This window comes from Platalea leucorodia, assembly GCF_965183815.1.
Source record: "Platalea leucorodia genome assembly, chromosome: 8".
In the NCBI taxonomy this organism is placed as follows: domain Eukaryota; kingdom Metazoa; phylum Chordata; class Aves; order Pelecaniformes; family Threskiornithidae; genus Platalea; species Platalea leucorodia.
The window spans coordinates 4,325,083-4,346,886 of NC_138830.1; the positions used below are offsets into that span (position 1 = coordinate 4,325,083).

The following is a 21,804-nucleotide window of genomic DNA, read 5'->3' on the forward strand; positions in this document are numbered from 1 at the left end:
GGTGTTTTCATGAGTTTTCACCAGCCCTGTTCCCTGTTCCCATGTCCCTTCCCGCTGCAGACAGACGTAACTTACTGTCCCCATGCCTTTACCTTCTGTGTTAGATCTCGGTGTTCCCTGGGGCTGCAGCACAGGCGGCCGTGTGCTACGGAGGGAGGAGTATGTGCGTTACCCTCTAGCATCCAAAAAATGCAAGGGTATCTCCTGGAGCTTGCCCTTCCGGGCAAATCTTTCCTTTTGGAAATCCAAATAGCACGTATCTGCCTTCTAGAAACAATTTCTTGGTCAGTGAGAGCTTCCCCAAGCATTTTCCACCTTTGGATTTCAGCATCACCAATGGGCTGTCGTTAGTTTCTCTTAAAAAAACTCTGTTTTCTGACAAAATCTTTCTGCATTCTTGTGAAGAAAAGGTCCTATTTCTTCATAGTCTTTCCAACGTTTCTTAATATAATTTTACAGAAGATCTCTATAATGAGAGCACAAGGAGATGAAGATGTGACCTTCTTCCAGGTCAAATCATTAAATTGTCTCCAATTCTTTTATTTCTTTTATGGAGAGAAAGAAAAAAAAAAAAAAGCCTTTTCCTCTTGATACCCCTCCGTTAACTCTTCCCTGTGTTATGCAAAGCTGAAGCTTTAGTGGGGACAGTAGCACATACAGCTCCGATGGATCTCTATTTTCCTTTAGAGGCTAAAAAGAGGATGGGAGAAGTGTTTGAGTGGGATTCTGTGCAGAGTAACTCCAGAGGGCACCGAATCCCTGCCGCGGCCTGCTGCGACTGACAGCGTGTGCGTCGATAAATAAGCAAATAACAGTAATATTTCCCAAAGAGGGTTATTTAAGCGAAGCATTTTAGGACACGTCAAGCTGGGGGCAGAGCTCCCCCTGAGCATGGGGCAGGCTGCGGCCATCCTTTTCCCACCACAGCTTTGCCATAGGCGTTGGGGTTTTATACCCCACATTCATTTCACTTATTATAGTGGGTTGGGTGTGTTATGGCCATGGGGGTTGTGGAAAGGGGCGCGGAGAAGAACGGTGGGGTGATGCTGTCAAGGTGTATAGGCAGGACTTCTCGGGCATGGGGAATGCTTGAGAATGTATTTTGTGGGTATGTTTGGGAGTAAAATTATGGGTCAAATGATGGGGGGAGCATTTTGGCACCAAATGAGAGGTGATGCTGGGATAACTCTTTCAGGGCCCTGAAAGAAAAGAAAAATTATGGGAGCTGGAAGTAGATGAGGAGCTGGGGCTGTTACTAAAGATGCAAGAATGAACAGATTTTTGCGGTATTTTCTGTTGCTTTGTGTGTTTCTGAGTGTGCAGAAGAATGAGGCGAAGGTCTGGTGGTGGAGACCTGTGTGGGACAGAGGGGGCCGGTTACCCCAGCTACGCCGCAGGGGGAGAAAAAATTAGAAATGTCATTCACAGTAAAAAAACATGTTTTTTCCCAGAGTTGCCTTCAGGCTACAGTATTTATGTAAAACCTGCCGGTCATCTCTCATCTTGTGTTTCTAACAGGGTGCCTGTTGCTTGGCAATAAAAGCTTTCCAAAATGCCTCGTTCATATATTTTGATGGGAGTGAAAGTGATCCTAGCATCATAATTAATGTTAGAAATGTCAAGTAATTCCTGTATTGCCTCCAGGTGTAACATACAAGCTGAATAAAAATCTGGGATGGAGGGATCCTTGTTGTACCTTGCCTGGTGCTGGGGCGCTTGGCTGGGAGGTTTGTGGGCAGGGAGGTTCTCACTGATTTCGTTAGACATAAGAACCTATGTTTTCAAAGACTTCTGTAAAAAGGAGTCAGGCAAATAACTCTGAAAGTCATATATTGAATTCAAACTCATTACCCAAGTCCATAAAAGAGGCATTTTTCTGCTCAAGAAAACCATACCCTGGACTAGTCCCTGAAAAGAAATTTTACTTTTTCATTGAACGCTCTCGTTTCCCTGAGAAATGATTTGCACTTGTTTTGAAGGCAACACCTTTTCACTTTATTAGTCTCATGGCTCACGTGTTGAAGACCGACACGGGTGAAATACAAGTTCCCTGTTGCTGTGCCCATACAGGTGGCTGGTGGTGAAGGACTCTTTCCTGCTGTACATGAAGCCGGACTCGGGGGCCATTGCCTTCGTCCTGCTGGTAGATAAGGAATTCAACATTAAGATAGGCCAGAAAGAAACAGAAACGAAATATGGGTTGCAGATCGACAATCTCTCTAGGTAAGAAATACAGTCTTTATTTAGAGCGCTTTTTTTAATTTTTTTTTTTTTGCTTTTTTTTAAGGAAGAATTGATGCTTCTCTCTGGGAGGGGTTAAAAACGTGTGCCGGGCTGGTGCGGCTCAGCGTCCCGCAGGGCTCAGGCCTGGGCAGCTGCTGGGGTGTTTATACCTGCCGGGGATCTGGCCGATCTAATGCCGATCGTTTCCGATGTCTTAATGAGGCATTTGGTGCCTCAGCCATCACTCCTCCGTCCTTGTGGTTATTGCTCAGGCCTGAGGGCACGGTGCCTGTTGAGTTGCACAGTCTGTTTTTGCAGCAAGTGCTTACAGTAATTTTCTAGGCGCGCTGTTCCTCCCTGCTGCAAGCAGGGACTCGTTCCTCTACATCCCAACCAGAGTATTACCCAAAAGACATGCTAGTTGGGATAAAGAGGTATTTAATATTTTTATGATAGCATACAGTATAAATTCATCTTCTAAAAAGAATACAGCATTAGCTAGGTCCAGCTCTCCTCCAAGTTAAGCTGATGCTATTAGTTTAAATCTGGGGTTTTTTATGCTTGGCAGTGCAATACTGTGGTAGTCACACGGGCCAGCTCAGTGCTGATGTATTCATTTCCAAACAAAACAACAAAGCAAAGTCCTTACTTTTTGCTTAAATAAAGTATGACTGATACAAGTGCATTTATGAGCACGAGCAGACAGCGAGGAGCAGCCCAATTAAACGTACGTGGCTTCAGCATCCTGCCCCGTGCGCCGTCTGTCTTACAGGTCGCTGATTTTGAAGTGTAACAGCTACAGACATGCCCAGTGGTGGAGGCAGGGCATAGACGAGTTCATTCGGAAACACGGGAAGGATTTCCTCACGGAGCACCGCTTCGGCTCGTACGCGGCCGTCCAGGAGAACACGCTGGCCAAGTGGTGAGGACCGTGGCGAGGCTGCGGCTGGATCACGGTGCCTTGGGCGCCGCTACCTGCAGCAGCGACGGCACACCCCTGCCTGCGTTAGCCCTGGGCTGATGGACAGAGCTGTTGGCGTTCGGTGGCTATGAGGACTGACGATAATTAGAGAAGTTGCGAAAAATGAGGCTTTCTTCACTGGGAACAGAATAGCAGTACTGGTGACAGGAGCGCTTTGATCCTGTTGCGGCTTTGCGTCACAGCTAACAGCATTTCGAAACATCAAGTTTCATTTGAATTTGGACACGTTGGGTATTTATTACCGTGATGATAAAAATGGTATTTTGATGCACATATAATTGGCAGGATGCTTATGAGTTACAACCAGAACTGCTCTCTCACTAAGATATTCCTGGCTTCAATTTTATCCCAGTTTGTGATTCTGGAAACGCTGTTCCCTAAGGGTTTAGGTCTTTGGGCTCTGGGTTGTAAGCCCAAGGTAACGCAGGTGCTATTGAAAACGGTCTGCCTCTGGCTGCTCCCTTCTCCATAGCTCCCTCCCAAAGCAGCTGTGCTGCAGCCTGTCCTGCCCGTGCTCCTCTGCCGCCGATGGTCTGGTCACGTCGTTCATGTGCTGAAATGCAAGATATGTCCCGCTCACCACATTTGCAAGGCTGATTCTCATTCTGTAGCGCAGCATTACCCTTCCAGGCACCGCGGATGTGTTCAGGTGCAAATGTCACTCATCCGGTTGAAGAGCAGCATCAGATTCAGGCCTTGCAGATTGGCTTTGCGATGAAAGAGCATCAGCAAATGCAAATTTGGCTATAGTCTAAGGGTGACTGGGCTTTGTGCACACAGCAGTCTGTAGTGTAACCTGATTGCACTAAGCCATTCCCAGAAGCACCTCATAAAATCGACTTTAGCTGGAAGCAAACCCTTGCAGCGCTCTCACTGCAGCTTCTGCCTTGCAGTAACCACAGCCCAAATCGTTTCCGTAAATCAAAGCAAACACCACTCTGCCATCCTTTCCTGAGAGTGAAAACTAGCTCGCACATCAAGCAAACCCCAAGACTATTGTGTGCGGCTGGCAGAAGTACCAAGCAGCACTTAATGATCTCTAATTGTGCTGTTTCATTAGGCTACTAATAGCAGCATGAAATTCTCCCTGCGTGTTGTCCTAATTCTTGAAATTAGGTTTGTGTTTGCTTTTGAGAAGAGCATGTAAATGGCATTAACACAGAACTCTGCTGGTCTTCAGCTATGGACTTTGTTTAATGAAGGGGGAAGAAACCTAAATCTAAGCGCTGTGTTTGCTTTTACAGGTATGTAAATGCTAAGTGGTACTTTGAAGATGTCGCAAATGCCATGGAAGCTGCTAAGGAAGAAATTTTCATCACAGATTGGTGGTTTGTACTTAAATATTTGGATGTTGACCAGCCGTCCCTCCTGGGACGTTCCCGACAATGCGGCACTGTTTGGAGGCCCTACAGTATGGCAGCTAGCCGTGCAGCCAGATGGTTTGGCAGCACACCCAAACATCTCCTTGTGTCGTATTCAAAGGCCTTTTCAGGAGGGTTGGCAGCAAAAGCGCATGCTTGAAATCAACAGCTTGGTTGTCTCCTTCCAAGGAAAGGCCTGAAACTTCATGAAGGCACCACCTGAATTGCAAATGTTAGGTATTGAGGTGCTCATCGGGAGTGTAAATCACTGCAAACCCAAGGGACAAGAATGTTTTTCAGTGTGTGAGGGATCACGGACACTCAAACACCTCTGACGGTGTCTTCGGATGTGATCCTGCATGGGACCCTCCTTTCAGCTCCTCCTCACTGTTTTGGGAAGCCTCGTGCCAGCGATGAGAGCATCTTGGGGCGGGTGGTGTAATTTTGCTCTGCTCTTAAACGGGCCAGACGATGGGAGGGGAGTTTTGTCCTCCCTTCCCTGACCTGTGCGGCTGCCAAAGGACCTTGGCTCTGCCCACTTCTTGACTAGTAATTCAGTATGTTTATGCAGTGCTCTGGATCCCGTTTGAGGCAGAAAAGGGTGCTCTCGCGGCCTCGGGGCAGAGTTTCTTGGCTGCATGCCGGTCGCGGCTGCCTGTGTCTTGCCTTTGTGGAGGTTAATGTGGCTGAGCCAGCCTGGACCTTGGGGATGGGATGGGAGGGCAGGCTCCCAAGCCACAGCTCAGAGGTCCTCTTTAACCTTGAGCAGGTCTCTGTGCTCCTCTTTCTCCATCTCTAAAATGAACCTCTTCTACTAATCCACTGCCTGTAGGAACCAGGAGGATTAATTCTTAGGTGGCAATTATGAGAAAACTAAATACGATGTTAGCGTTTACTGGGGGAAACCTGTTTCCTAACATGACTGCAGATAAACCCAATGCTCCGGGATCCCCACGTGCAACATCAGGTAGCAACGCAAGAGCGTCGCTTTTCAGACCCGTTGTCTCTTACTTAACGTTTTATTCAGGCATTTGTTAATGTATCTTGGAATTGCAAAACTTATCTTAAACTCCAAGTTTCAGATCAAAATGCTATTGTCAGAAGCATGCTTTTAGGATGTAGTACTATGCTTTAATCAAGCACAAGTTCCCATGCTCAGTACAAAGGTACAAAAGTAAATTAATGAAATTCTGTCACCTTCCTTTGCAGGAGTTAGATGAGATTGCTTAATTATTCCTTGTAATCCTTAAAGCTATGAATCAATAAAATCTCCTGTTGAGAGATCACATTGCTTTGTCTTTAGGCAGCAAGGAAAATTCAGCACAAATCTATGCTACTCAGACAGCCTAAGTACCAGGAGAACTGAAATCCCACTCATTTATTTTTTTTATGTCTACACATTTCTTTCAAATCTACCTTGGGGTTTTCTTTTGTTGCATCTTTCTTCCATAGATAGAGTCCAAGTTTCCCCATTTATACATCACTGTTAAACTTGGTCTCATGGGTTGTTGAATACCAAGATGCATGTGTTGGATGCATCCCCTGCCCTCTGTAATGCTCTGTTATTAAAAAACAAAGAGCCTGATGTTGGAGAATGCATCGCTCTGGGACGTGAGCCTTCACATCCACCTTATATAAGCTTTTTTATTTCTTTGCTTACCGAGTTGATTATTTAGGCCAGTGCTTTGTTTGCAGGCTACATATGCTGTGGTTTTTCCACCCCTTTATTTTCTTAGGCTGAGCCCAGAAATCTTCATGAAACGACCGGTTGTGGAAGGAAATCGCTGGCGGCTGGACTGCATCCTCAAGCGGAAAGCAGTAAGTGAGCTCCAGCTGCAACCTTCACCCTGCAGAAAACCCCTTCTGCCCACCAGTTACAGGGTCATACTGGGACTGGAGCGTTTGCACCGTTTATTTTGGTAGGGATGAGAGTTAAAGCTGGCCCAGCCTCGTTTCAGATGGCCTCGGAAAACTGCGTGTTTTGATTTGCTCCCCGGGTTTGTGTTTGGAAGAGCTCGGAGGCAGAAGCGTAGACCCTCTGATTGCCCCTTTGAGTCCTGGGGTTTGGGTCGCTTCAGCCTTACATTATGACTGCCCCAGCTCCTGGTGGGCTCAAAGAGCACTTGCTGTCCGGTGCTCTCCTTGTGGCATATGTAATTTAGAGGTACGGGAAAGACTTAAGAACTTTGTGGTGGCTCTTGGTAGGTGGTCTGTACGTTGCTGTGTTGTGCAGATCCTGTCTGTCGTTACCACGGATTGTGTCTCTGTGCTGCAGCTTTCCGAGGTGAAGCTGTGAAAGGTACCATCAGGATGTCGTTAGCAAAAAGTCACTCGGTGTCATCCAGAGGTTCATGCTAACTCACTGTAGACTTCGCATCTGGTTTTCCGTACTTGATACATTGCATAGGTCCTTGCTACAACTAAACACGGAAGAACTGATGTTCTTGCTGTTCACCTTTCATTCCTCGCTGTAGTAAAGAAGTGCCTGTTGTCATTAAACATCATCCCAGCCCCGTCACCCTTGGTGGAGCCCCTCTTGCTTTCATCCTGCCCAGACCAAGCTGCCCAAAGCTGCTCTTGCCATAGCTCTTCCACAGCTGCTACCATTGGTAATAATGAATTTTAGTGGAGCATAAGAAATGCCAAAGCCTGAAAGGTTTTTTGGATTTTTTTATTATTATTTTTACTTCCAAGGGTAACTTATATGATTAGAAAAGGCTTTATTTTTTGGAGCTGCCTCTCACTACCTGTATGTCTCCTGGTTTTCCTTGTTCCTACCCACCCCTTTCTATATTCTCATGGCTCTTGTGGCCACTAAGAGGCAGAAGATCAGCTGTGCCCTCCCTGCCTTCCCTTCTCAGGCGCGACTCTAGTCACGAGGGTCCCGGTGCATTGCTCTGGAAAAGGGGTGTGGGGAAGGGGTTTTAGCAAAGCATGAAAAAAGTGTGCAAACACAAGCAGCATCGTGTTCCCCAGAGCTGGGCTGTGGCATTCGACTTATTTACAAGGAGGTGATAAACTTGGAGACTTGGACTCCTATTTGCATTGCCATGTTATCTGAGTTAATAAATGCTCGTGTTTAGTAAGTGATTGCTTGTATAAACTTGATAAGGCTTTTTTCCCCTCTATTTTAATTTCTCCTCTGCTCTTTCTCCTGAAGAGAAAAGCTCAGACCTGCTGTTAACTTGGTGCCTTTCCCGGCACGCCCGGTCAGGATTCCCGTGCAAAGCTCTGTGCTGTTGTGCACTCTCTTTTCTTGTGCAGCGCTTGGAGATATGAGCGAGCAACCACAACTACTAGTTCTATTTTTATTTTCTTTAAGCCTTTTCATCTCAGAAAACAGTTTATTTTGTCGCTGGTTGTACCCTGCTTTCCAATAACACGCCTGGATCCAGACTACAGAGAACATGTTTCGCGGAGCCAAGCGAGGCAGGCAGAGAAGCTGAGGGTGAGGTGTTTATGAGTGTGGGCTGTACTTCAGTTGTTCACCCAACCCGTGATAACACCGGTGCTGGAAATGGTAGTTTGCCCCACGTGAGCGGTGAGTCAGGAAGGGAAGCGTGGCCAGGGAAGTCTCTTGAACTCTTGATGTGGTAGAAGGGCAGGAGTCCAGGTGAGCGTACTGAAGTAGTCTTTGATTCCCTCCTCTTCCAAACCAGTTGTCACAGTCCTCACCCCTCCGTATGACTAGAAAAAAATAGGTTTTTGTGTCTGAGTGTTGTTGATTTGGAAGTAGTCTTATTTTCTGGCAAATGAAACGTGGCCATGGGGCATACTCACTGGAAGAATTTGGCTTTGTCATGTTGACATGGATTTTCCTATGGCTATAAATACCTCATAAGAGTGAGGAGTGTTTTAAGGTTAGTTCCTGGAAATACTTGCCTGCTCTCTTGCTTGTGGCATTTCTTTGATTCGGCAGGGCAGTCGGCAAGCTGCTGTCTCGCTATAGGGGTAAGGCTGCCCTTTATGTGTGTCCAGTGCTGCCTTGGACCTCTCTGGGTGCAGTGGGGAGCAGAATATCATGCACGATTTGGAGACTGCTCAAGCTGTCAGTAGCAGCATTATGGAAATAGAAGCTTAAAAGGCTGTGGAAAGTTTAGGTACCAAGTTTAAGCTCTACTGCAAGATTTGAAGCCGTACTGATTTATGGCAGCAGTTCCAGTGTGTGGCCAGCATCTGCTGAAGTTTGGGAAGTACTTGGCAGTTTTGAAAGTGCTTTAACAAGTGTTCTTAGAAAACCCTCCTGTGGCTACCGTTCTACTCAAGAAAAGCACCATCCTTTGAGCACTGCTCGTTGTATTCCAGGAGCTGGTTTAGCTCTACCAGCAGAAAGAACTTGTTTACTGGCGTTGGATCGGTTGCATCCCCTTTAGGAGAGGGATGTCCGTATGGCCACACCGGTATCGTTGTCCTGCAGATGCCTGTAACTCTAGGCAAACCTCAGGGCAACATGAAATGGCAGAAAACTGAACTTCAGTGGATGTGTGCAACACTGTTATGTGTGGATTGAATCATGTTTGCAAAATTTACCTCAAAGGATGTTTAAAAGGGGCTACTGTAAGAATGACCTGTTGATGGGCTTGGGCGTACCTTACCTCTTCACACATGAGTCCAGGTACTGAGCCCTTCTCTGGAAGCTGAAGAGCGTTCCTGAGCAGTGCAGGCCCTTGCACGCCATGGGGTCACCATGGAATGTAATCAAGAACAAGTGACCTCAGCCCGCATTTCTGTCTGCGGGCACAACGTGCTTACTGCCTCATAGCTCTTCCTCGCTGCAGAAATGGACTGTATCCATTGAAACACCTGCATACCGTGTGTTTCTCTTTATTTCTGACAGCAACAAGGAGTGAGAATTTTTGTTATGCTGTACAAAGAGGTGGAGCTTGCCCTAGGGATCAACAGCGAATACAGCAAGCGGACGCTCATGCACCTCCATCCAAACATTAAGGTAATTGCGCATCAGGCAGTCACGTGAAGAACGTTTGCATTCATTTGCTCTCGACGGCTAGTGTTGACCCTCAGCGTACGTGGGTGTGAACTGGAAGAACAGTGGGAATAGTCTGAGAAGACATACCCATACAGCGATTACCACATCTGGCAACTTCATTTCTTTAGGTTATAACTGAACACAAAATTGAGTAGTTTAAACTTGCCAAAGCAACTATTCATCTAAATCACAAGAAACGTATTTCATGTGACAAGTTAATGGGGTTACATCAAATGGAAAATTACAGTTTGAGAATGTTGTCTCATTTCAGCATTTCTGTTCGTACGTAGATGATGAGAGTCAACACTGGATGTTTACGTTTCCATCGTAAATGAACAGCATGGTGCTGTCCTGTGCTGTTTCGCTGCTGCTCTGCCACCGAGCAGAAAACGAGTTGTGGCACATGAACCAGTCGATAGGGCTAGATCCAGCCTCTTGAAATTAGAGGCATATACATTTTAATGAGCAATAAGATATATGTTATGCATGAGGGTGACTAACAAACTGCTAGAATAATAGATTTATTGCTATTTGACCGGTTGTCACGGTGAAGGGAAGCATCCATTCACCATCGTCTTCGCAGCAAGACGGGAAGGTGTAACTGGAAGATATGTGCTAGGTGTATAACAGATTTGGGGGCAGCAAGGTGAAACTCTCTAGCTTTTTCCCCAGGAAGCTGGTCTAATGGCTCTCGTCTAACATAAAAAAAAAAAAAAAAAAAAAAAAAAAAAAAAAAAAAAAACAACCAAAAAAAACCCCAAAAAAACCTAACTATATACTGAATGCTTAGATATAGAAATGACTTTGCCATAAACACATGTCAAAAAGAATCTCATAAACAAATGTCAAACAACTTCCTGATTTTAAATGGGGAAAAAACCAGCCAACTTCTCATTTCACTTATGTAGTGGCAACAACCAAAGAAGTGAGTCAGATCACCAATATGTTGTTTTCTTTTAGACCAGGCTCTGTGTTTGAAAGCTCAGCTCTTATAGCTCTACTGAAAGCATGGTTTTATTTGTTGAGACAGTTCCCTTGACTATAGTGCTCTTATGAACACAGTTGTTGTAAGTGTGACCTATCCCAACATCAGTAACCGTCGCTGCTCAGGAATACTCGCATCGTGGGGAACCACCTGCCTGCCGGTAAGGCTGAGCCCAAGTCGGGTGGAGTCACGTAGCTTCAGTAATTACAGCAGTCTGTGTGGAGGAATCTTCTAAGAACTCCAGCGTTTCCCCATCATCCTGAGCAGCCAAAAAAAAGAGCTGGGCAGCTCTGTGGCTGGAGGGATGTAAATTGGGCAATGATGCTGAGCTTGAGTGCTGGTTCTCTCCCCAGGTGATGAGACACCCAGACCACGTGTCCTCCTCTGTGTACCTCTGGGCCCACCACGAGAAGCTCGTCATCGTTGACCAGTCTGTGGCATTTGTGGGTGGCATCGACTTGGCGTACGGCAGGTGGGATGATGACGAGCATCGCCTGACTGATGTGGGCAGTGTCAAACGAATGGCAGCAGTGAAGTCCGTGTCGACGACCAACCTGGCAGTAAGTGAGCTTGCTCCAGCTGGTGGCCACCTTCAACATCTGCACGTCAAGTTTGTGGTGGGGATGAACAAGCCCTGTCTGCTTCTGAGTATAGGGTTGGGTTTAGGAGGTAATGGGAAGGGGGAAGTATCTGAGTATTGAATGACTCTTTAGGGCTAGATCCTGGCCAGCCCTTGCTAGGGCACGGAGATAGACAGCTGGGTTTCCCCCGGAGCTTGGAGCAGCAGCCACAATTTGGAGGCTACGCTGTTAATAAAACTTAGCTAGAAATGCACAGTAGGCACTTAGAGTGCTCTGAACTTCTGGGTCCTCGGGCCCTCAGCAGGCGCCTTGCTTGCTGAGCTTTCAGCTAACCTGGGTCTGTGTGCAATTTATGAGAATTTCAAGGGGAGTAATAAGCCAGAGTAGATTTATGAGATGGAAGAATGTACTGCTAGCATTAATGGGTTTTCCTGTCGAGTGCCTCCTCGGTACAGGCTCTCTCCCTCAAAAGCACGCGTAGTTCCCACCGAAGTGTGTCTTTATCATGGGGCAAAGTTTGGCTTGTGGTTGTTTCTGAGCATTGATGTACGTGATGATCTGTAATTAAAGGGGAACCTGTCCGTACGTCACCTGCAGCAACGTCCTCTGTCTTTTAAGTCTGCAGCAGAGCCGTCTGAATGTGTCCTCCTGCAGGCTCAAGCTCTGTCCCCAGAAAGCCACTTGCTCCAGAAAAATGCTGAGGATGCCCCAGACATGTCAAAAATGAAAGGAATAGGAAAACCCAAGAAGTTTTCAAGGTTCAGTATTTACAAGCATCTCCATAAACACGGCATGCACCATGCCGACAGCGTCAGCAGCATAGACAGTGAATCAAGTAAGTAATGTTTTTCAACTAAACATACGTAAAGCGTGCGTGGAGGTGGGTGGGTGGGTGTACATGCAGATTCACATAATTTCTAGGGTAATGTGTTCTTTGTAAGGAAGGAAAGTTTCTTAACTATCGGAATAATAACTATGTGTAGTCAATATGTAAATTTGTGTCACTGCAAAATATACATGGAAAGTTTTAAGTGGATTTGCATTTAGCTAATTAGCGATTGTCATGAGCCATCAGATGACGTGATACAGTGTACGTGATACCTAATGTTTATATTGTTGGAAAATTTTTGTTCCTGCAAGGGAGAATTGAATCTTTCATTTTTCAACTTGTATTTTTTACAGCTAGCAAAACAGTTTCTGAATGTGATTATCCCCTCTCATAGGCTAGTGTTACCTAGGTTTAAATCGGTTCACTTAAATGGAAATAGTCCCAATTTACCCACTTACTAGAGAGGAGAGACTATTCAACAGTTGAATATTTGAATGCAGCTTTTAATTCCCCACATTAAAAACAGCCTCAAAGCTAAAACCACAAGGATCGGCTTGACATTTGTTCTAGCATGGAGTCCTTTCTGAAATCTGTTCCTGAAGTCCTCGGCCCCTGAAGCTGTATGTTGCTCGTGGTGGGAACTTATCTGAGTTTCCATCGCTCCCTGCAGGTCTTACTCCTGCCTCTGGCCGGAGGAAGCCTTGCTGGAGCATCGTTTGCATTGGTTGCAGTCAGCTCAGGACATAGCCATGGCTTTGCTACTTCAATATATCTGTTTGGTTTAAAACCAGCCGGGTCTTGAATTTGGTCCTTTGCCTGTTGGTCACCTGTAGTTTCAGCAAATTGATGTCTCGTTTGAGCTTCTGTCACGCAAGGTGGCTCCAGGCAGGATCAGGCACCGGCGCAGCAGAAGCGGACGTGCGTTTTTGCCATAAATAGAGCATCTTGACTTTCTGCAGGTTACTGTAACCCCACTAGAAGTCAACCGAATATAATCCAGAGTTTAAAGCCCCATCTGAAAATGTTCCATCACCACAGTGAATCCAAACAGGGGCTCGCTGAGCCTCAGGAGGGTAAGTGGAGGAAGGCAGAGGCGCAGACCCCTTCAGGCTTTAGCTGCCGATGTTTTTGCATTGTAACAATGGTGAGAGTTAGGTTGGGTGCCAGGATCAGCCTTTGCTGCTTGTTGTTCTCCCAGCATCCTTAGCACTGCTCTGAGGATGTCCTGGCAGAAGAGCCTTCTCTAGAAGCTACAAAAACTGCAGCATAAATAAATAATAACTAAAAAACCACCACCACAAAAACCAACCAACCAAACAAAACAAAAAAACACCAAACAAATTTGCAATAATGACAACAGGGGACAGTTGAGGAAATAGCTCTGGTTCTGCTATATGATGATTTCAGCAGCTCTCGTCCCGCAAAGGAAAGGGCTTATTACTGGAATTGGGAACTTCTGCACTGGATATTTTAAAGTCAGCCTGATGCGGGGAGACAGGCAAACAGAGAGAGGAGGCGGCAAAGTGGCTGCTGCCAGACCTGTGTTTGGATGAAGCCTTGGGGCCCCCCTTTTGCCCCTGATTAAAATCAATGAAAGCATACTCGATTGAGAAATGAGTTGGGTGGTTATAAGCACTGAGCTGTTCTGATCTCTGAACCGATGTTGAAAGGGCCTGTTTCAGCATGGTACCTCATCGAGATGCCTTTGAGTTCTGGTATGGGGTGAGGAGCAGTTCTTCAACATCTTCCTCTTGCTAACGTCTTCCTCTAAGGCACTAATTGCCAATTATAAAATATTGGTTACAAAGTAGCGGCCGGTAACAAGGAAGAGACGCATTTGTTTCGTGGAAATGAAGTGTGGTCTGCCCTGTGGTCACCTCATGCTCATTCATGAGTCCATGTGCAGTCATCGAAGCTCAGTACATGACGTGTGTTTTAGCCAGGCAGCGTGTCCCACCCATTCCCATTCGAGCGTGCAGAGTCAGCGATTCCCCAGCTCCACCTGGACTCTCACTAGAAGCTCCTGCTTCCCAAGGCAGCTGTGGTGCATACCTGCTGCATGGCATTTTTGGCATGGCTTGGCTCAGCTCGGCTCGGTGGGGTTACAGCAGTGCTGGCAAGGCTTGCTTTGTGTAAACTGGTCTTGTTGCACTGCTACCGATGTGTATTTTGTTGACTGTTGAAAGGGGTTTTTCTTGTGCTAATGGGTTTTCATGGTTACCTGGTATGTGGTCGGGTTAGGAGAAGGCTTCTGCTGTTGGCATGTTCCTGTGTAATTACCGCACTAGTGTTTGGTACGGTAGGTGAAGGCTGCTCTGAGGGTCAGGAAATAACACTAGTTAAACATTCATGGTCTAGGCCAACAGTTTTGGTTTTCTTAACAGTGAGGAAAGAGTTCACTCTGCACCAAAATACGTGCTCTAGGAACGGATCCTGTTAGGAGGGACTAGCCCTGTCTACAATATTTTAGACTATTTTAATCACCATCAATTTGGAATTCAGCGTCCATTTGTTCAACATGTAAAATTGTATCAGAAGATGACGTTGTTATTTGCAAAAACAAACTAAACCAAACAAACCCCGCAATATTTAATGAGGCAACACAAGCTTTTTAATCATCTCATTCTAGTTAATAAAGACTGGCTTCTGTTAGAGGAGATACACCCTGCTATAGAGGCAAAATCATAAACCCTCTAGCAGAGAAGTTGGAATTAGTTCATTAGTATTGTAAAATGTATTAAGCAAATTATATATGTGATGTTCCTGTACATATATCCGCTAAGGTCAGTCGCAGCTGGGAGCGGATTGCCACATGGTAATATTTAGGTGTCATAGGACTGTGGAGAGACAAATGATTATAGGGTGATGTTTTAGTCCAACATAGAGAGAATTCAGCATCTGCTTGTTGTTTCCATAACAGACTCCTATATATAACCTGTCCTGATTGTGTAACAGATATTAAAATAGGGAAGAAAAAATACTAATATGCATCCTTAGGAAGGAACAGGAAGACTAGGGAGAAAACAGCTTCAGCCAGCTGGGACGGGCAAGCCCCACCAATGCTTTTCCGTGGCAGTGAGTGTCTCGCCAGCGGTGTGCGATGGACAGCCCTGACTTTGGAGCGTGTGTTTTTGTTATCTTCTTTGCCTGTGACAGATAAAGGATCCATCCGCAGCTTGAAGACGGGTGTTGGCGAGCTGCTTGGGGAAACCAGATTCTGGCACGGAAAAGACTACTGCAACTTTGTCTTTAAAGACTGGGTTCAGCTTGACAAACCTTTTGCTGGTAGGTGCCTTTGTACCCTGGAAGCCGTTATTTCCCCCAAACCCTGTTCTGCATCTTCTCAATCTCAAACTGTATTTTTTCCTGCTTCTGAGCCAGAGGTAATGAGACAATTTTGGTTTGGCTGCTAGGAAGAAGCAGCAAAACTCCCTTTGAGAGGTTCTAGGGCCAGTTATGCCATTACGGTCCATGGGCTTGGACTGCAGGCGATTGCATGATAAGTCTAAATTCATCTGCACAGCCCTCAGTGCCGTGTCCCAGAAACTTCAGTTTGAGGAGTGGGACACCGTGCTTTTCCCCATTCATGTCCTCTGAGGAGGTCCAAATGTGCTTTCGTGTCCCGTAGACTTCATTGACAGATACACCACCCCGAGGATGCCTTGGCACGACATCTCCTCCGTGGTGCACGGCAAAGCTGCGCGTGACGTCGCCCGCCACTTCATCCAGCGCTGGAACTTCACCAAGGTGGGGTGCGGGCATCACTGCTGGGGGCACGGACATAAATACAGACCCTGCCTCATCCACGTGCCCTCCCCAGGCATGCATTTTATTAATTTTTATGTTGTTCTGCTACGTTGCAATCTCTTCAAGGATTTTCTTTTTTTCCCTGGGCAGATTATGAAGCCCAAATACCGATCCCTGTCCTACCCATTCCTGCTGCCAAAATCTCAGCAGACTGCTAACGAGTTGAAGTACCAGGTGCCCGAGGCTGTTCATGCCACAGTCCAGGTGGGTGTTGATGGTCTCCTGCTCGCCTACTCCTAAGAGAGCCTGTCTTGGGTCTTTCCAGCAGTAAGGGTCGATGCCTGACAGATGCTCTGCAGAACTTGAAAATATAAGATGAAAAACTCTAATTTAGCTCACAGCATAGATGGTTGGATCCTCAATTACAGTAAAATAATGCAACTCTTTCAGAAGAGATGCATTAATTTATACCTCCGTCTTTGAGAGAAGAGGACCAAGCTGTGTGCAGTACTCAAGTTGTGGGAGCACCATGACTTTGTATAGCTGTGTAATTTTCCATTTTGTTTTCTGCTGCTCTTCTTCTAATGCCTAACGTTTGTGTTTTATGTTTCGGGAAGGCCTGATGGGTTGAGGTTGCCCACTGAGTATCTATTCCAGATCTTAGAGCCGTCTACCAGGCCCCCGACGCCTTGCTCAGACGGGTAGTGGTCAGCTAGAGCCCAGCATTAAGTGGAGTCTCGAGGCTGTTGTTTTTGGCATTGAACTTCATCTGCATTTTATTATGCAGCCACTCAGCCCTGTGGGTGCTCCGCAGTTCTGCGCAGTCAGCCCACAGTCTCATTTGTGACAATCATCCTCACAGGCGTAATTGCCAAGATAGATACTTGTATTTAAAACCTGGTTAGCTATATTGAGTGTATATATCGACTACTACTGTTACCCAGCAGAAACGTGGACTTGTTGAAGAACACAAAGTCAAAATAGTTATGCTGAAGCAGCAAAACAATTGTGTGTCTCTGTGGAGGAAAGATGTATGAAATAAGAGGAATTAGACCAAAACCAGGAAAAATGCATGCCTTTGCTCTTCGTGAGGAGCAGTCCACCCAGATGACAGCACCGCTTGGGGAAGCTTAGTGTAACGAGATGCATTTTTCTGGGTTTGTGGGTTGCCAGGGCATTGTCCGCTCCTCCCCGCGCGGTGTGAGGGAGGGCCGGCACGGGGATCTCGTGTCGTGGATCTCGGGCGTTTACATCAACCTCCAAAACAATGCTCGCAGCTTGTTGAGAAATAGTCTCGCTTCAGGCATCATCGTGCTTCCCTGTGGCTGTAAATGCCTCCCTGGCTGTGTCCGTGACATCAGCTTTTTGGGACATTTTGTTCTCATGGAACTGAGGGGGCTCGTGCCCCCTGAGCGCGCTCTAACCGCACGATAAGCCTCGGCTTCTAAATCATGGGGTTAAGCTCTAGTTAAGCTCTACTGATTACAGAACTGGAACCAGTTGCCAAAGGAGAAACTAAACTGAGCACAGTCTAGGTCCAACTTTCCTTCAGGCCGTGCCGCAGAGCTGCTGGCTCAGGGCGTCAGCCCGTGGGAGAGGAGGCTGAAGCTCAAACGGTGACTGCTAAATGCCGCACACGCCAATGCTGAGCGATGGGTGAGCTGTTTGAAAACCAGCCTCGTCACGACATTGTTGGGGCATTGCAAATAACTGATACGGTCCAGGAAACGAGGGGCTGTTCTCAGCGATGCCATAAACAGCAGAAAGAGAGCAGGTTTGTCTTGTAAATTATTAATTTGAAACTACCTTGCTCATTTCTAATTTATGTCAAATTGCAGCTTTGTAGCCCAGCCCTGCATATAGCTGGATAAATAAGGGTATATGATATTAGGCTGGAAATATGTTACTCTGCAATGTCCCAGCCTTCCCAGTATAAGGGAAGAGCGTTTGCAGCACCAAGCCCAGTGGAAGCGGTGAGGGTGGCTCCTCTGCCCAGGCTGGTGCGCCCTGCCTGGGTGCAGGTCCCTTGGCCCTGGGCTGCTTGGAGCTGGATTATGATCTCTGGATGATCTTCTCGAGCTCCGAGGCGTGGTTTTTCATGCACACACTGTAATTTTGGCTGTCTCCTCCATAATGCTCACGCTGGCCTGGTTTCCATCGATCTCTGGATGACACAGGGGCCCTGAGCATCCCTGACGTCCCCGCTGCAGGTCAGTGAGCGGCTGAGGCTCTCCTCCTGATGAAGGTTTTGGATTTGGCTGCTGCAGGAGGTGGGGAGAGGGGGGGACACCTGCACCCTGGATCTGAACTCCCCCTCCTCCCGGTTGCCTCTCTGGAGCTCCTGGGGTGTGCATCGTGGCTTCGCCTTTCCTGCAGTTGCGGGAATATCAACCTCTTGCCTGTCCGATATATTGGTTTCGGACCAGAGCCTGCAGGTGCTCACATCTCCTTTCAGGGGTAGAGTCCAGCATAGAAATAAGCAGATACCCTAAAATCTTTCACCAACTTTTTTATCCAGAACAACTAGAGCAATATTGTTGTTGTTCTCGATATTGACTCCTTTGGCTGGCCACAAGCCAAACCCACGTTATCCCCGTTTTGGTGCTGTGTAGGGACTTTCTAGGCAGAAGTTACTGCCCCGAGGTAAATTCCAGCATCCAGTGACTGTCCTTGGCTGTGGGGTGATTGAAGAAAGTCTGTTTTTCTTGTTTCTGAGCTTGTTTGCAAATCTGTCTTCAATTGTGGGCAGATCAGAGGAAGGGAAAACACAAAGGATCTGTGGGGATTGCAACGTTGCTGCGAGCCCAAGCCGCTGACCTGTCAGCAGCAGATTTTGACCTCATGGCACCATCTGGTTTTGCTCTCCTTTGTCAGAGAAGAGGAGCAGGAAAGCGTTTTCGGGAGGGTGGGGATAGCGGGAGCGGCACTGACAGGGGCTTTCCCCTGGGCAGGGAGGATGAACGCAGCGTGCGTGGGAAGCGATGTGGAGGTGCAGCCCGGGAAGGAGCCTGTCAGCTCCGCGGGTTAGTCAGACGTGGTCTCTCTTCCCCTTTCATTTGAACTTCTGGGCTTTGCTCGCAATACCGATGTGACTGCACGTTGATTTTTGCAAGAGTCAAACAGATATCTGCCAAAGGCAGTACTAAGGTGGTTTTTTTTTTTTCATCTCTCTATTTCCATTCCAGAGTTTGCAGTTATCAGCCAAAGCCAGGGCTGCGTAAGATGTGACGTGGTGAGGCGATATCCAGTTCCTGATGTAAATGCAATGAAAATTTAATGCTCTGGCAATGGCTAATGCCCTTACCTCTCTGAAGTCTCTGTGAGAGCTTGCATTGTTCAGGATTTACGCACTAGCCCACAGCAAACATCAAATTTATTACTGTTGTATCTCTTAAGTTAAAGAGATGATAAGCCCAGCACAGCACTCAGCGCTGCTATTGGGAGGCTTGAGGGAGAGGAGAGGAAGGAGCATGGGGACACCAGCGCTGGTTGGCAAGCGCTGTGCTGGGCAGCGTGCGGCCTTTTCTCCCTAGGTAAATAGGTTGCGTTTGAACCAGCTCACTTTAAATACCTTGACGGGAAAGGAGAGATGTCCAGAAGCGTGAGATGGAGCATCACTGATAAGGGAAGGCCTGTGTAGGAAACTTCAAGGTGCGTATTTGTTTATGAGAGCCGCAGGGGTGTGTGCCGCACCAGTGCGATGCTGCCGTTGGTGGCCTTGTCCTGCCGCCGCCTCACCTGTAGCTGTGGCTGCGGAGCTGCGCCGTGAGCGGTGCTGGCCGCTGAAGTGATCCAGGTTAAAAATAACTTTATTCTGAGGAGATTCAAGCTGGAACACCTTACATCTGTTCTGCTGCCCCAGCCGGCATCTTCTGGCACCTCTTCCCTCCGCACGTGGGTGTGAGGTCGTACCTGATGAAAGCTTTTTGGGTGATGCTGAGCCAGATTTTTAGGACGAGCCATGACATGTTGTTCTGGGGTGAGGGCAGAGGGACGCCGGTCCTGTAACAGCGGGCAGCCTGGTGTGTGCAGGGAGCCGGGATGCCAGCTGAAGAGGAAGGCAGGGGAGGGCAGGTGGATGATGTGCTGGGAAGCCATGGTGCTGGAAAGGGATGGTCCTGAGCGATGGTTCTGTTGCGGCAGGTGGCATCCCTGGTTTGGAATAAACTTGTCTCCCAGCAGTAAAGTTGTCTTTCAAAGCGAGGGGCTTTGGTGCTATCAAGCTCCCAATTCAGAAAAGGACATTTATTCCTCCTCTCCAGCAGTTTCAGCTACTGCTGCTGTAAATGAGGGCGTGGAAGTTACTTTGCTCGGCAGCTTATCTTGAAAAGAGAAGTGGCTCTTTGGAGCATGGACAAAGTTAACTAGCAAAACAAACAAAAAAAAAGAAATATCAGTACTTTGTACACTGGGAAGCTACAATCTGCAGCTTTCTGAAGTGCAATTCCAGGTGGCATTTGCTGGAGGTCCCCAGCCCACAGGTATGTGCTTTGTGGCCCCAGGTTCTCACTGCAGCAGGACAAAAGGCAGGGAAGGGGCAGCGTGGCTGCTCATCACCGGCTGTGCCCGTGAAGGTGGGGGGGGATGCAACCTCAGCTGTGTGTATGGAAGAATTAGCCTGCTTTCTACCCAGAAAAGCTGTTTTTCTGTCCTTATTAATGCAAATGGTGGAATTTTGTTCAGGAGCTCTGTCTGCCATGATGCTCGGTGGGATTTCAGCAGTGCCCGGCCTGGGGTGTGTGGGAGCACGCAGCGTTGGCTTTGCAAACCAAATGGGCCATTAAAACCACACGGGCATGAGCAGCATCGCCTTGCAGAGGTTTCTGCAAGCAAAGGGCGGCTGTTTGGGACCGGTAGAGGAGGTGATGGCCCTTGCATTGAGCCTGGCTCCATCAGTCAAGCGTCCGTGACCCCGACGTTCAGTTTGGGAGGCTGCAGAGTGCTCCCTCCTGTTGGCCAAGCAAGCAGCCAAATAGGAAAATTGCAGGAGCTGTTTTTCAGTGACCTGTGGGAGAAAGCTCCTTCTGTCCAGGTGAAGGAATTAGCTCAGGAGTCGTGTGCTACTTAACAGCAACGCCCCTCAGTGTCACCTCCAGAGATGCTCTGGAGGCGAGAGGATTGGTTTGGTTCAGGCATGCAGCACCTGGACCGAAGGGCCAAATCCTTATCTACTGGTAATTAATTAGCCCTCAAAAGTCCTCAGCCATGCCATGGCCAGCAGCTTGCTTTGATGGTGGATGGTGAAGACAGTGTGACAGCAGAGCTCGGGGTCAGGGTGTCGGCGATGTTGGCGGGACAGGGAGAGTGACATGGAGCAAAGCAGAAGCTGGACACAGAGAATTAAAAAAAATCCATGGGAGGGATTTCCAGGGAAAAATGTTGTTGAGACCTGAAAGAGATCAGGGTTTTGCACGTACGGACACACGCATTTCACGGATCCTCAGCATTTGGATCTTGTCCTGTGTGTGACTGGCCCTGAGTGCTGGTATAATGGCTACACTGAGATATTTTAAGGCTATTGTTTCAATGTTTTTGTCGTGACAATGTTTAAAGACAGAGGCTAATCATGAGTAGTTATTTCCACTGAGCATGTACCCTGCCAACACTTAATTAAAAACTAGATTTCCATCTAGGAGAACATCACTCAGGGCATAGCGTGGCTGCTTCTTGCCTCAAAGCTCAGGAGCGGGAGATGCCGCAGCACCTCTGGCTGTCGGGGACGGGAAGCTGCCTGCCGCGGGGATGGCTCAGCCTGGCTGAGAGCACGGGCAAGGGTTGTTTCTCATATCGGTTTGGCGCTCTTGCACAAGAACTGCAGGAGGCAGGGGGAGAACGTGCCCCAGGCATCTCACGGTATCTACTTTAAATGTAGATTTCCAGTAAAAATTAATAAATGAGCGTGGGCAGCTGAACTGCTATGAATTTTAAAAGTCGTATCATCACAAATCGGATGGCTCGTGCAAGAATTTGGCAGAAGAAGTAAATGACCTCGAGTCCTCAGGACAAAGAGGTGGCCTGCGTTATCAGGCCAACTGTATAATTATGTACCGCCTGTTTGTGGGGGAAAAACGCGTTGCCCCAGCTGGAGACCAGCTTTAGATATTGCTAG

General features: G+C 47.4%; 1 protein-coding gene across 4 annotated transcripts in view; it reads left to right on the forward strand.

Annotated features, from left to right (window-relative positions):
* The window catches only part of PLD1 (phospholipase D1), a 79,800-nt gene that overhangs the window by 41,762 nt on the left and 16,234 nt on the right, over positions 1-21,804 (forward strand). For 3 of the 4 annotated variants that reach the window (XM_082320921.1, XM_082320922.1, XM_082320923.1), the window contains 11 exons: positions 2,071-2,223; positions 2,996-3,145; positions 4,450-4,533; positions 6,303-6,384; positions 9,404-9,514; positions 10,892-11,098; positions 11,738-11,954; positions 12,908-13,021; positions 15,105-15,233; positions 15,577-15,695; positions 15,846-15,959. In XM_082320921.1, coding sequence (XP_082177047.1) covers positions 2,071-2,223; positions 2,996-3,145; positions 4,450-4,533; positions 6,303-6,384; positions 9,404-9,514; positions 10,892-11,098; positions 11,738-11,954; positions 12,908-13,021; positions 15,105-15,233; positions 15,577-15,695; positions 15,846-15,959 — 1,480 coding nt within the window. The remainder of the gene's footprint in view (positions 1-2,070; positions 2,224-2,995; positions 3,146-4,449; positions 4,534-6,302; positions 6,385-9,403; positions 9,515-10,891; positions 11,099-11,737; positions 11,955-12,907; positions 13,022-15,104; positions 15,234-15,576; positions 15,696-15,845; positions 15,960-21,804) is intronic. The other variant, XM_082320924.1, reaches the window with a different exon arrangement.